This window comes from Typha angustifolia, chromosome 10 (assembly GCF_048772165.1).
Source record: "Typha angustifolia cultivar Huaian chromosome 10, ASM4877216v1, whole genome shotgun sequence".
NCBI classification, from domain to species: Eukaryota; Viridiplantae; Streptophyta; class Magnoliopsida; order Poales; family Typhaceae; genus Typha; species Typha angustifolia.
This window is the reverse complement of record NC_133248.1, coordinates 1,627,852-1,641,095: the sequence shown is the minus strand read 5'-3', so window position 1 is coordinate 1,641,095 and position 13,244 is coordinate 1,627,852. Positions and strand designations below refer to the sequence as shown.

General features: G+C 33.6%; 1 protein-coding gene across 3 annotated transcripts; it reads left to right on the top strand.

Annotated features, from left to right (window-relative positions):
* The first annotated feature begins 4,777 nt into the window (after positions 1-4,777).
* On the top strand, positions 4,778-13,204 carry LOC140769155 (uncharacterized). Of its 3 annotated transcripts, none has more exons than XR_012105863.1 (17): positions 4,778-5,156; positions 5,942-6,036; positions 6,135-6,248; positions 8,523-8,627; positions 8,730-8,801; positions 10,283-10,395; positions 10,494-10,628; positions 10,700-10,768; positions 10,891-10,978; positions 11,073-11,144; positions 11,229-11,329; positions 11,842-11,959; positions 12,072-12,131; positions 12,207-12,317; positions 12,555-12,671; positions 12,764-12,872; positions 12,964-13,204. XR_012105863.1 is itself a non-coding variant. In XM_073109752.1 (16 exons), exons 1-15 carry the CDS (start codon positions 5,039-5,041, stop codon positions 12,660-12,662), a joined length of 1,479 nt encoding a protein of 492 aa, XP_072965853.1. In that variant the 5' UTR covers positions 4,778-5,038; the 3' UTR covers positions 12,663-12,671; positions 12,764-13,204. The 3 variants fall into 3 exon arrangements, 1 of the variants encoding a protein (XP_072965853.1); XR_012105864.1 differs by having other exon boundaries at positions 5,904-6,036; XM_073109752.1 differs by having other exon boundaries at positions 12,764-13,204.
* Positions 13,205-13,244: the final 40 nt, after the last annotated feature.

Genomic DNA, 13,244 nt, shown 5'->3' with positions numbered 1-13,244 from the left:
TATCATTTGGTCCGTATTAGTTTCGCTCGCAATATTGGGTTTATTGAAATAAGTTTATTTATCTAGTTGATTTTGTTTGAAGAAATAAAAGGATTTTTGCCCGGGGTAGCGTTCGAACGTAGGGACCGCGTTCGAATGGTTTATACAAATGCAAATTGTGCGTTGGAACGGAATTGGGCCATTCAAACTCCTGCACACGTTTGCAACAACAGAGAACTATAATTTCGCATTCGAACACATTGGGGCGAAAATTGTTAGTTTGTTAAGGTTTTTTTAACTTAGTTGATGGATCCTAGGGTGAATCTCTATAAATATGTGGAAGAAATCTTAATTAGAGTTTATCTGATAATTGATCAGTATTGTATTTTTATCTCCTTCTCTACTTGCTTTAGCTATTGATGCCCTCTCCCACCTCTTTCTTTCCACCGCCCAAATCTTTGATTGGCTTTCTCTAATTCTTAATCCCCCTCTTTTATAACAATTTCTTCTCCTTCACATTAAGGAATTAATCTAATACCTATCTAACCATTGAAGGACTATCAAACTAAGGTTTATTTGATCTTTGGCCATTGTTCGGTCGATATCTCAAGATGTAACAGTCCAAACCCTGTCATCTTGGATTCGTCGAAAAACTCTTCCCAAGAATGACAATATATCTAAAATTCGGAAAGATCCATCGATTAAATTATCTATACTGTTTGGATCGGATCAAGCCGGTTCCTAACACATTTTTACACAAATCACCCGGCAACTAATGCTTCTTTTAGGGAAAAAGAAAATCTAAAAGAGGGGCCATGAAATGCAAATACTGAAAAGAGAGGGTGCGAAATGTAAATTTTTCCCTCTCAGTATTATTACCTTATTGCTATTTCCACGCAGAATATTCTAATTATGGAGAACTCTAGAACTACTCTGAGAATAAAGGACAAAAGGAGGAATTTACGTCCGTATAGAAAGAGAATATTTATGCGGACTTAGTACCAAACCACTGGGCCCACTATCTCTTAGTGGGCTTTGGAGTGGGCCTACTTTTACCAAACAAGTTATGCAAACAAATGAACAACAACTACCCTAAAATATATTTTTTTAATTAAAAAAAAAACCTACCCTTAAATAAATAAATAAATAGTTCTCTCCTCTCTTAATAGTTTGCCATGATATATTTTGAGGCTTGTTTTCGGTTAATATAATCTCTTTCGCCGGAGAAAAGAAAAGAAAAGAAAAACCTAATTAATTGAGTGAAACCAGATAAGCCACCAATATAACAATGATTGGGTCTTATCAACTCATGCTCGACGAAGATCCTGAATTTGATTCTCCCCATGAATTTAATTGGTATCCGAAGGATTTTTAGATTAGGCTTGTTATTACTTGTTTCTTTGGATGATTGGCTTAATTATTCAGTTGGAGAAAGCTAACCACTTTATCTAATATATAGCTTATATATTTATGATCAATAAATGTTATTTATATTAGGCACCTACGAGCATCGCTTATGTCTGTATATACTTTATATACTTTATTATGTCTGTAATTAGAAATTTATATATAGTGGGTTAGGTTACGAATTTGGGCTCAAGCTTAAGCATTTTCAAAATAATTGTGCTCGCACTTAGGCTGACTTGAACCTAAACCTAGGCTCGATAAATCGACCAAGTGAACTATCGTCTCGAAGTTAGACTTAGGCTCAATCCACTCCGCTAATGCTAAATATTTTTAATCTAACAAATATTAGCATGCCCAAACAAAAGTGTGTTAAAATTGGAATTATAAATACTATAGATGTAACATAATATGTATATGGGGCCTCCCGACCCAGTTATAGGAAGGACATTAAAGCTTAAACCTGACCCGACCCAACGAACTAAAATTCCTTAGTCTATCCATGTTGACATAGTTGTTCTTGTTCATGTAGTTTTGTTGTAAATCTATTTTAAATTTCATTGAAACATATAAATTTAGAGTAAGATGTCATTTAATATTTTCTATCTATATTGTCTTTAGAGATGAAAGATATTAATTAGATGGTTGAGAGAGTCAAAATATTACATAAATAAATGCTGGCTGCTGTATGAAAGTGACATAGGTAGTTTAGTAGGTCAAGTATAATAAATTTTTAAATTTTTTAGGTAGAAATGAGAACTTAAAAGTATTCTATTTAAACCATTACATGATGCTCAAACTTAGAGATCTAGAAATACTCATACAATATTAATCTCTTAAACCATCTTAAGTATCTTGCTCAGTGGTATTTAAGTATTATTTTATGTAGAATTTAAACACATATAAGAGAGAATATATATAAGAAAGTGAGAATTTAATAGTGTCTCGCTAAATACAAATGTCATTTAGATTCGAATCCGAGTGTGTGTATATATATATATATATATATATTTACTATTTATAAGTTGAGTTCTTAATTTAGTAAAAATGTGCATAAAATACCTTGTTGTTCAATTGGTCAGTTAAACTTAATAAAAATTTTTAAGTTAAGTTAATTATATTATTAAAATTATAAAAATATCTTCAACCAAATCATACTAACAGTATTTTAGTTATTTTAAAAATAAGAGTATTTTAATTATTTTTACTTAATGAAATATTCTTACGGTGTTAGTTCAAATTTAATCCAAGGTATTTTCTACACATATTTTCTAAATCATAGCTCGATTTAAAATACTAAAAATATTGGATATAAAATATAATTACATTATAAAGCTGGGTGATACATACAGATTTCCCTAATTATTATTTTTAATATAGCGTGACATATGTATGCACTGTTCCCCATAATTAATTCTTTAAGAGCTTGGAATTAGATTTAATGCAACTAGTAAATATAAAATTAAATGCATGTTTGCGAAGAACTAGGGACATTAATTTGCACGCTTCTCTAGATGAATTAAGAAATAAAAGTAAAAAAAGAAGAAGAAATATTTCAAATTTAAGGCCAAAATGTTTGTTTGAAAAAGTCAATCCTCTCTCTAGAAGTTTGTCGTGTTTCACCACCAGCTAAGTTTTATTTATTTTTATAATAAAAGTCGTCTAGATTTTTAGTTGTTTCTACTATGGATATCTAAGCAGCTGGTAATTTTAAATTTATATTCGAATTTGAATTCCTTCGATAAATTTAATGAGTTTTTTTTCAACGAATTACTGCTTTTTTAAACTTCAAATACCAAACTTAATTTTCAGCCTTTTACTTAGAAAATGAATTGTTGATGAATTCAACTTCTTTTCTTATAGTTTAAGATGTTGATTTTATAATCATTTTTACTAACTTATTATCAAACATAACAATTATTTTATAAAAAAAATTAACAATTTAGTGTCTTATTAAACACCGAATACTTCGGTTTTGAAGATCACGTAATGGTTTGAATCAAAGCTTAATCGGATCTCCGATGAGAAAAATACATGTAAACATATAAATCAATAAAAAGTTATAGCTTTATAATTTGCATTAGGTTATTCGTTTTGGTTGTAAAATATATTGTCGTAAAGATATACGAATGATTTGTGTGAGAATAGCGTAGCAATTCCTTATCAGCCTGGTGTTCTAAGAATCACCAAAAAAAGAACAATATCTCTTCCAAAATTTTCATTTTAAATTTATTGTCATATAAAATACTGATCAGTTCAATGTTTTACTTATAAAGTAAGCAATTATCAGATTAGCGATTTACTTAGCAATGTAGATTAGATAACGAATGATATAAACTTGTTGTTCGTAAAACACTAATCAGATAAGTATTTTTCGCTAAGCTATAATACCGAATTGATCGGTATTTTCATTTAAGAGTAATGCTGATGACTTTCACATTTTACTAACGGTTTTGTGACATAGATACTGAGGTGGTAGAATAATACTAAAAATATTTTTTTATATTAAGTTTGGGGTGATGCATTTTAGTAAATAGCAGATGCCTAGATCTAAGTCTATATTTGACCGAAGCCGAATATAAAATCAAATCAAGTAGAATTATCATCGAACTCGTATTTTCTAATTATATCACTCTGCTCTCTTCACTAAAAATTTTAATATTAGAAAAAAATATTAAAAACAATAAATGAATTACTTAGAATGACAAAAATGCTCTTAATTTTTTCTTCCTCCCTCCTGTTAGAAGATTTTGAAAAAACTAGAAAGATTCATTTAGAAACCACTTTGCTTCTTTGTATTTTAAAATGCCTCAAATCATTTATACTTATAATTAAAACGAACCCATTAGTTTTTCCGTCGAAGATAATAGAGTGTACCTAATGACTAATTATTAAGCAAAAAAAGGTGAGTTTTTGATCTGATTTTTTCTTTAATTCATATTTGTTTTGTGGATAGATATAATACAACTATTAAACTTTATAAAAATTCATAAAATTTATATAAGAGTATATTTTAAAAAGAAAGAAACACTTATATACGAGAAAGATAATATTTTTATCTATAAAAAATAAAAAACAAAGCAAATTCAATGCTCCACTTATTTTTGAAAATTTTAAAGAATACTTAGATATTTTTGATAGAAAAATTAATCGTCTCACTTTGGTCGTAAAGTATAAAGACCGGACGGATAGGTTTGAAGTACAGAGAATAATATTTTTTGGTTAGGATAAGTATTAAGTAAAATATATTTAATCCAAAAAATATATTAACTTAAATATATTTTATTTAGGGGTGAAAGTGATAGAATTTGTCTTTTTCTTTTAGGGTTTTTTGTTTATTCCGTACAAAAATATGACGCCAAAGGCTGTCACACTAAACTGTCATTTACTTTGCACTTGTGCAGGTCTCGTCACCACCCCTTCTCGTCTCTTCTCTCTCTCTCTCTCTGCCTCCTTCCATCTTCCCCTTCGCCATTAATAAAATTTATTGATTGCTCCACACGAAATGCCCCCGATTCCAAAACCCAAATCCCACTCTCCTCCCTCTTTTAATTCCCCTGCTTCTTTTATCCTCTGCTTCTTAATCGCCTGCGCATCTTTGTCTTCATTAAACCAGTAGGCGTCCTCTCACATCTCTTTTCCTTGTCGGTTAGTCATGGCTGCAATGGGAGGAGAGAAGAAGGAGAAGAGCAAAGACGTTATCCGACTCGAGCGGGAGTCCGTCATTCCAATCCTCAAGCCCAAGATCATCATGAAGCTTGCGTATCTCATAGGTATCGCTCCTTCTTAGACGGTTCAGATTTTGAAGTGCATTTTTTTTCTTCTCTTTCTGGTCATCTAGGTCGTGTTATTTTTCCATGATTTGAAGTGGGCTACTCGCAAAATCCGTTTTTTTCCCCTTCTATTGGTTGTTGTTCATAATTCCGTTTGTTCAACTAGGTTCTTTCATTTGGATTGCTCTAAGTTGGAATCGATTTGTTGCTCCATGAGTGATTTTCTGGATTTGTGATACTTAAATCACTTTATAGCTGTACAAGCTTGAGTGATAGTAATCTATTGATCTGATGACAAGGTTTATGTATCAACATTCTGCTGACGGCATATAGGTTGGACTGCCACGAATAAGATGGGTCTAGAGAAATAGTGTGTGTGGTTAATGCCTTAATGGTATTGATTCAGATGAGATTTTGCACCGAGATACTTCTGAGATGAGACTGCATGTGATGCCGTAGGAAATAAGGTTCTTTCGTTTAAGCGGTCTTGTTTTGGTTTATGACACCAGCTAGTAAGATTAAGACATTCCAACTTCCAAGAACTTATTTCTGATGGATTCTATTTTTATTCATATCTGCCGAATGGCATAACCGCAGCTTGAGTATATTTTTTCTTATTAGAATGTTTTTATTTATTTTCTGTTTTTTGCATCTTGGTGTTCTAGAATTATTTTTTAAGTGTTCAAGCAATTGACTGGATCAATGATTGTCTGGCTTCATTTTGCTTTATGATCTTTGTTCATCTAGTCACTGATGTGAAGGATGCTTTGACTATTCTCTTGAAGAGCATGGTTCTGACAGAGCGGAGTTTCTGAAGCTATGCAAGAGAGTTGAGTATACTATCAGGGCATGGTATCTTCTCCAATTTGAAGATCTGATGGTAAGCTTATCTATTCTCTATTATGTGCTCCCACTAATGAGGACATTTAATATTGCTATGTAATTATGCACGAATTTATGAGGGTAGTATATTTTCAGCAACTCTATTCACTCTTTGATCCTGTTCATGGAGCTGAAAGACTGGAGCAGCAACATTTATCATCAGAAGAAATTGATGTCCTTGAACAGAATTTTCTCTCCTATTTCTTTAAGGTAAGCTATCTGTTACATTCTACTTGACTTTGTAGCTACATCTCATGTCGATTTAGGAATAAATGCTATCCCAGAACATGTATAACACTCATGATTATCTTGTTGGCTTGGTGAATTTCCTTAATCCATCTTTGGTTTGTTAGAAAGCTCACTATGCGACAACAAATAGTGCTGAGTGGAAAAAAGGGCAAACTTGGAGTAGTCTTAACTTCGTTATTTTTTAGAGAGTAGTCTTAACTTTAATCATCCTAATTTGTAAGTGCATCTAAATAATGTTTTCTTTTATAAATTTTTAAATTAGAACAGGAAATAATTATTATTTGCCGGTTTTTCAGCAGATTACGCAAAACATGTCCAGAAGAGATGAGTTTTATCTATAGAAGTGTTCATATGGACTAACTATGTCACTGAGAAGAATAAAATAAGAAATGACTATTCGGGTAACTCGAGACTAATACATGATGGGATGTTGGAATGTCATCCAAGGTTCTTCCATGTGTCTGGGAGATGTTGAATGGTTCACAACGATATATTATTTCATTTAGAATCATAGATGGAAGGTAAAAGTAGAGAGGAAGAGCCGAAATCTTGATAAGGATAATGCGAGATGTGGAAATCCTTTTTCAGAGGGAGGATATTAAACATAGGGAAAATGGAGGAATTTTTTTTACATACCTTCAAACTAGTTTTAATAGGTGGACCTGTTGTTGGTGCTATTTATCTATCTACCTATATAGATGTATGCCATCTACACAATTGAATTGGGCTACTATCGGACAATTCCCAATTTGTTTTGAACAAATTATATATGCTTTTAGAATAAGACTCGATCTAGAATAACTATTCTTACTTTTTAGTCCTACAATGAGGCATTTATTCTAGAAATAATTATTTTTATGTTCATATGTAATCTAAAATAGTTGTGTAATAACTACTTTTGATGTGATATAAAGTGAAGGTAAAGTACAAGTGGAAATGAATTATAATGCCCTTGAATTGACATATAAATTTAAATTTAAAATATATTAATTTCTTGTAGGTATGCAATGCATACTTACAAATATGCGTTGTTTATTGTAGGTATTTAATGCATACTTGTAAGTGTGCAATGAAATATGTGGGTGGTAGGAGAGAAAGAAGAGAGGTGGAAAAATTGAGCAAGAAAAATGGCAGGGAAAATTTAAATTAAATTTTTGTTTGTGGAATAAGATAAGTGGGTAGTAGGATGCAGGAGAGAGGATAGAATTTTAAAATAACTTTGGTTAAATCAAGAGTAAAATTGTTATTGAGTTTTTGTGTGAAATAATTTAATATTGTTTATAATCTGGAATATGGATAATTTCATGTTTACGTTCTAATCTAGAGTAGGAAAAAAGATAAACGTAAAGTGAACATGGGCTAAAGGGTTATTGTTTACTCAGTTTTATCATCTTTCACAGGTCAGATGTGTTCCTTATTATTCTCCTCCAACATGTTTTATCTTTCTATTTTGCATGGATTAACTTATGGTTCCTTATTCTTTGTTAGCATTTATTTTTTGGTAGGTTAGTGATGATGGCTTTTTGGGTAGGCTATCTCACTAGGATGACTTAGCTAGCATTAGTGATCTTTATAAGATAAGTTTAAATGGTTAACTCAATTGGTCTTTACTGTTTGCTATGCTTTGTCATCCTAGTTTTCTTCTTATTCTTTAAAAATGTTTTCTTGCTAGTAAACCAAAATTAGGAATAGTAAAATTGTAAAACCTTACGATATTGGCAACTGTTTTACCATCTTCTGTCTCCTTAGATATTTTACTATTAAGTTTATTCTAGAGGGTAGGCCTCAACTCTATACTTTATGTTGTACTTATACATTCTTCTAGGGATTATTGTAACTCCATAATAGAAATCCCTAAACACCTTCTTTCTTTAAGTTTTTGGTATTTCTTCTTTCTGCTTATCTGTTCCCAGAATACATGCACACACTTGAAATTCTAGTATGGAAGTTGGTCAGAAAATGGTTGCAAAAGTTGGACGGTTCATAAAGCTGATACTTTGGATGAGATAAGGCTTTTGGGTAACATTTGCTAGGTATCTGGAATTGCCATTATCTCTGTTCCACGTTCATTACATTTCTTTTGTTACAACATTATTGACAAGGGAATTTGAAACCCAAATCTTATCAGCATGTTGCTCTATTATCCAGTAAATATATATTTTGCCATACTGTTGAGCTTTGGATATGTATGAAATACGAAGCAGATCCCTTTCAAGTTCTTTTTGGGCTAAGCAGGTAATGGAAAAAAGCAACTTTAACATAGTGACTGATGAGGAAATTGATGTTGCACAATCTGGACAGTATCTACTGAATCTTCCCATTAAAGTTGATGAAGCCAAGGTTAAAAGTAATTTCATCATTTTATAGTCAATCCTTCATTATTTGATATATTCTCTGAAAATTGTTTTTTTTTCCTTTTTCTACTTTTTGTTGACAATGCAGCTGGACAAAAAACTTTTGTCAAGTTACTTTAAAGAGCATCCTCATGAAAACCTCCCTGAATTCTCAGACAAGGTACAAATCATGCTTTAGTATGTAAATATAAAATACTAATCAATGGGGCTGTTTCTCTCTTTCTGAAATAAAGGATTTTTTTACTGCATTGCAAGATTTTGAATTTCCAGGTACTCCTCAGCATCTAATTGATTTCTAAATGTTCTTAAGACCTAATATTGTTTTACTTTATATGCATCTGGTTAGGGTTCTTTGACACATTTCCCTGCTATGGTTTTGTTGCTAGCATTGACAACCATGAAATTGAGGTTCACATGTTTCCTATGTGATGACTGCCTCCTAGGAAGGGGTAATCAACAGTAATCAAGAGAGAGAGAGAGAGAGAGAGAGAGAGAGAGAGAGCTTTCATTTTGCGGTAGCATGTGCCGCAGTGATCAACCTGACTCGACCCAACCCAAATTTTGAGGCCTTTCTTAAGTTAATTGGAAAGTGGTCAGGTTTGAAAAAAAATAAAGAACGTCTGGTGCACGGGAACGCTAAAGTGAGCTTTGGGAGGGCAAGATTTACACAGACTTATATTTGTTTTAGGTTGTCTATGACTTGGACTATGACCACAAGGATAGATTTGGTGATCCTTTACCTACTCTACTCTTCACAATATACCACTGTTCAAACAAGTTTTTTCCTTGAAACTGAGTAATTCCAATTAGCCACAAAATATAGAATTATATTTGTTCAGGGTCACTACATTCTACTAATATAGAAATAAATTTCATCCTCGAAACCTAGTGTATGTCATTACCAATGATGACTATGCAGACAACGTACCGGCACATGGCACGAGGGGTGCTGCATGACACCCTTCCTAGTAGAGAACCACTTGCTGTCGAGCTTCCTTTGCTATCGACTTTGTCGCCGTTGTCGCTCGTCATGCAGGAGAGCTTCATTTATGAAGTTGTCGTCGAGCTGGGGTTGGGTTTTGTCGGGTTCGTAATTTAACTCTTTATCCACCTGCCCCGACCGACCCAAGGTCTTCTTTCTCTTTGGGCTGGGGCTGGGGCTGGGGCTGGAGCTAGGGCATTCCTGCGTGGGATGCAGCGATGCCTTCATGTTCGGCAATGAATGATGGGCAAAGACGGCAGCGAGCGGCGATGACGAGGTCGAAGAGTGAAGTGTTGTTAGTCACCCTCCTCTTCTTCTCTCCCTCTCTTGTGGCACGGCCGGCAAGTGCCACGACACGTATCGTGCTGCGCCGTGCCGTGCCATATTGCCGGTGGTCGGCATGGGCCATTCCATGGCACTGCCATCCATGATTATTACAAATAATGTTAATATTTATTTTTAGTTCGGGGGTATCGCAGTAATTGTTAGTATCATGCACCCTTTATGGTTCTTGACTGAACATTGACATGTAATTTTTAATTATTTAATAATGATGCTGCTTAATCTAAGAAGTTTATTAGCTGCGTACACAAATTTTTACTGAAGTGTCATGTCTATATGTAGTTGACATTATTGTTATTGACCTTTATGTATGAAAGTACGTGATATTTCGGCGAGGCATAGGAATAGATCGGACAACTGATTACTTTTTTATGCAAAAAGTGGATATGATCATTGGTCGCATTTGGCTATGGCTCTTGGAAAAGACCAGGTATATTATTCAGTGAACACATCTTTTTCTTGTGTACTTTATCTCGTTCTGTGGATAAGGTCTAACTGTTCTAGGCTGCTACTGCATGATACTTGCAGGCTGCAGAAACTCTTCTCCAGAAAACCAAGTTCAAGGCCAAAGAAAGATCCCAAGAAGACTGATGAACAAAATGGTGAAAACTATGACCAAGACTTATATGTTGAACGCCTTCGGCTTGAAAACATGGAGCTAAGGTATTTGTCTTCATTTGATTCATCGTAATCCTTTATGCTTGATCTTAACTCTCTTTTCCTTTTCATCTCAGCCCACGTAACCTGTTAGGAAAGATCACCATACAAGAACCTACATTCAATCGGATGATTGTTGTGTACAGGTAAACTTTTACACATTCTAGGCAAACTTGTCATGTTAGTGGTATTCTAAAAGGTTCAATTTACATATTGAGAAAATGGATTGGGAATTGTCACATGTCTGACAGCAATTTTATTGTTACAGAAGGGCTAGCACTAGTAGTAACTTAGATCGAGGAATTTATGTAAAGCATTTTAAACACATTCCGATGGCAGATATGGAGTTAGTTTTGGTGAGCATTTCAAATAAAATTTTCTAGAATGAAGTTTAAAGATGTCCTTTCCTCAATAATTATCTTATTTGATATGATTGGGACAATATTGTAGCCTGAGAAGAAAAACCCAAGTCTGACTCCTATGGACTGGGTCCAGTTCCTTGTTTCAGTTGTAATTGGACTTGTAAGTCTACAAGAATTCAATTTACTGCGTTCTCGTGTTATATTTTGTTCATTTTTAGCTCATAACTTGTTTTTTTATGTACAGATCACTCTCATCAGTTCACTTGAAATGCCTAAAGCTGACTTTTGGGTTGTTATAGCTATCCTTTCTGGTCTGGCTGGATATTGTGCTAAGATCTACTTCTCGTAAGTTACTTCTTACAACTTTTGTACCTTTGATTATCTAGGTGTATAAGTTAATGTCTTAGTTTCTCTTTCTTGATCAGCTTCTATCAAAGTTAAACTTATTAACTCCCATCAAATCGTTAGTAAGATACATTAGAATCTATTATCTAGATATGTCAGTTATTTTGGTTTCTTGAACCCAGGTAATACTAGTGACATTCTGTATCAGAGAGCATGAGAAAGGCATTTGATTGATTGCCTTCAGCAAAACATATGGTTGACAATATTCTTGGTTTAGCCTTGAGGAAGTTGAAGATTTGATTGATCTCATCTTTGCACGTGTACAACCTTTCTTGCTTCCTTCTAGTCCATGTAGTTATTTCAATTTATTTCAACCTTTATCGTGTTTTCAAGAACTTGTTTTGCAGGATGGAGTATATCTGCACTACTGGTTTCATCTAATACGGACTTGATAACATGATTATGTTGATATCTAAAAATCACTACCATGAATAACTTTCATGTTCATGCAGGTTTCAGCAGAACATGGCCACCTACCAAAACTTGATCACACAATCAATGTATGACAAACAACTAGATAGTGGGAAAGGCACACTTCTACACTTGTGTGATGATGTGATACAACAAGAAGTAGGTGCAAATGTGAAAAAACTTTCTTCAGGAAGGCAAATGAAGAGAATAATCAACTTGCATGGAATCTTAAAATTGGTATCCATTTTTTCATTTATCTGAAAATGTGCAGGTCAAAGAGGTGATAATTTCCTACTTTATTTTGATGGAACAAGGGAAGGCTACACCGGAGGTAAGTTTTTACATTTTACTTTATTGTTCCTATGGCTCATCTTTTGATTTCCCCCCAACTTAAATATGAATTCAGGATCTTGACCGGCGCTGTGAAGAACTAATTTGGGACCAGTTCAATGTGAAATGTGATTTTGAGGTACTAGATGCTATCCAGAAGTTGGAGAGGCTCGGCATTGTTGCAAGAGTGAGTTCATATTCTTTTGTTTCATTTTGACCTGTATGACAATGTTGTGCTAACAGGATAAGTTGAGTACCGAGTAACACCAAGCTCATGAAAGTTCAATAGGCATGAAAGAACTGACCCTAAACCCCTAAAATTAGAAATGAATAAGTTGAATACCTTAAGCAGAGTGTAGAATCAGAGACGTCAATTTTGTTGACCTAATCAATTTCAAAATTATAAATTTACTTATGCATGCAGGATTCTATTGGAAGAATCTACGGTCTTCCTCTGAAGCGTGCCAATGATATCATAGGCCCTACCACCGAAGAAATGGTGATAAAAGCCAAACAAAGCTCTTCAGCTTGATTTACCCAGGTAACCTAACCTTGTACCTTTTTAATTTTTACCAATCTATTCTTTCTGATAAAATGAGGAGAAATCCTACTGATGGACTCTTGCTTTTCTAGGAAAAAGGAATAAAAGAACCAAGCACATCCTTATCAGGAGGAAATTCTTCAAATCTCATTCAATTTCTAAATGGAAGCTAGTATTGTCAACTTCCACTCCACTCATTCTGTTGAGTAACACCAAACCCTTGTGATTCTTTTTTCTCTTCTATGGGTCCATGACCATCTCACTCATTTCTTTTTCTTCTTTGTAATTCTAGTGCTTGTGTTTGCACATCCTGGATGGAGGAGGACACAAGAAGAGAACTTTTTTTACTTTTAATTTCCCATTTGAGCATATGGGAGGAAAACTATAGTTGGATATGTTGTATACTTGTATTTCATTCTTCAATGCAAAAAGATTTTCCTTCAGTTTGTTTCCTGTGAAATTGTATGGCATCATTGATCATTGCTGTTTACTGTTACAGAAAGCTCTACTGATAATTCACAGGGTTTCTTGCTTGGATAACTCTCCTATTTCTCTAATTACTTATTAAGTGTT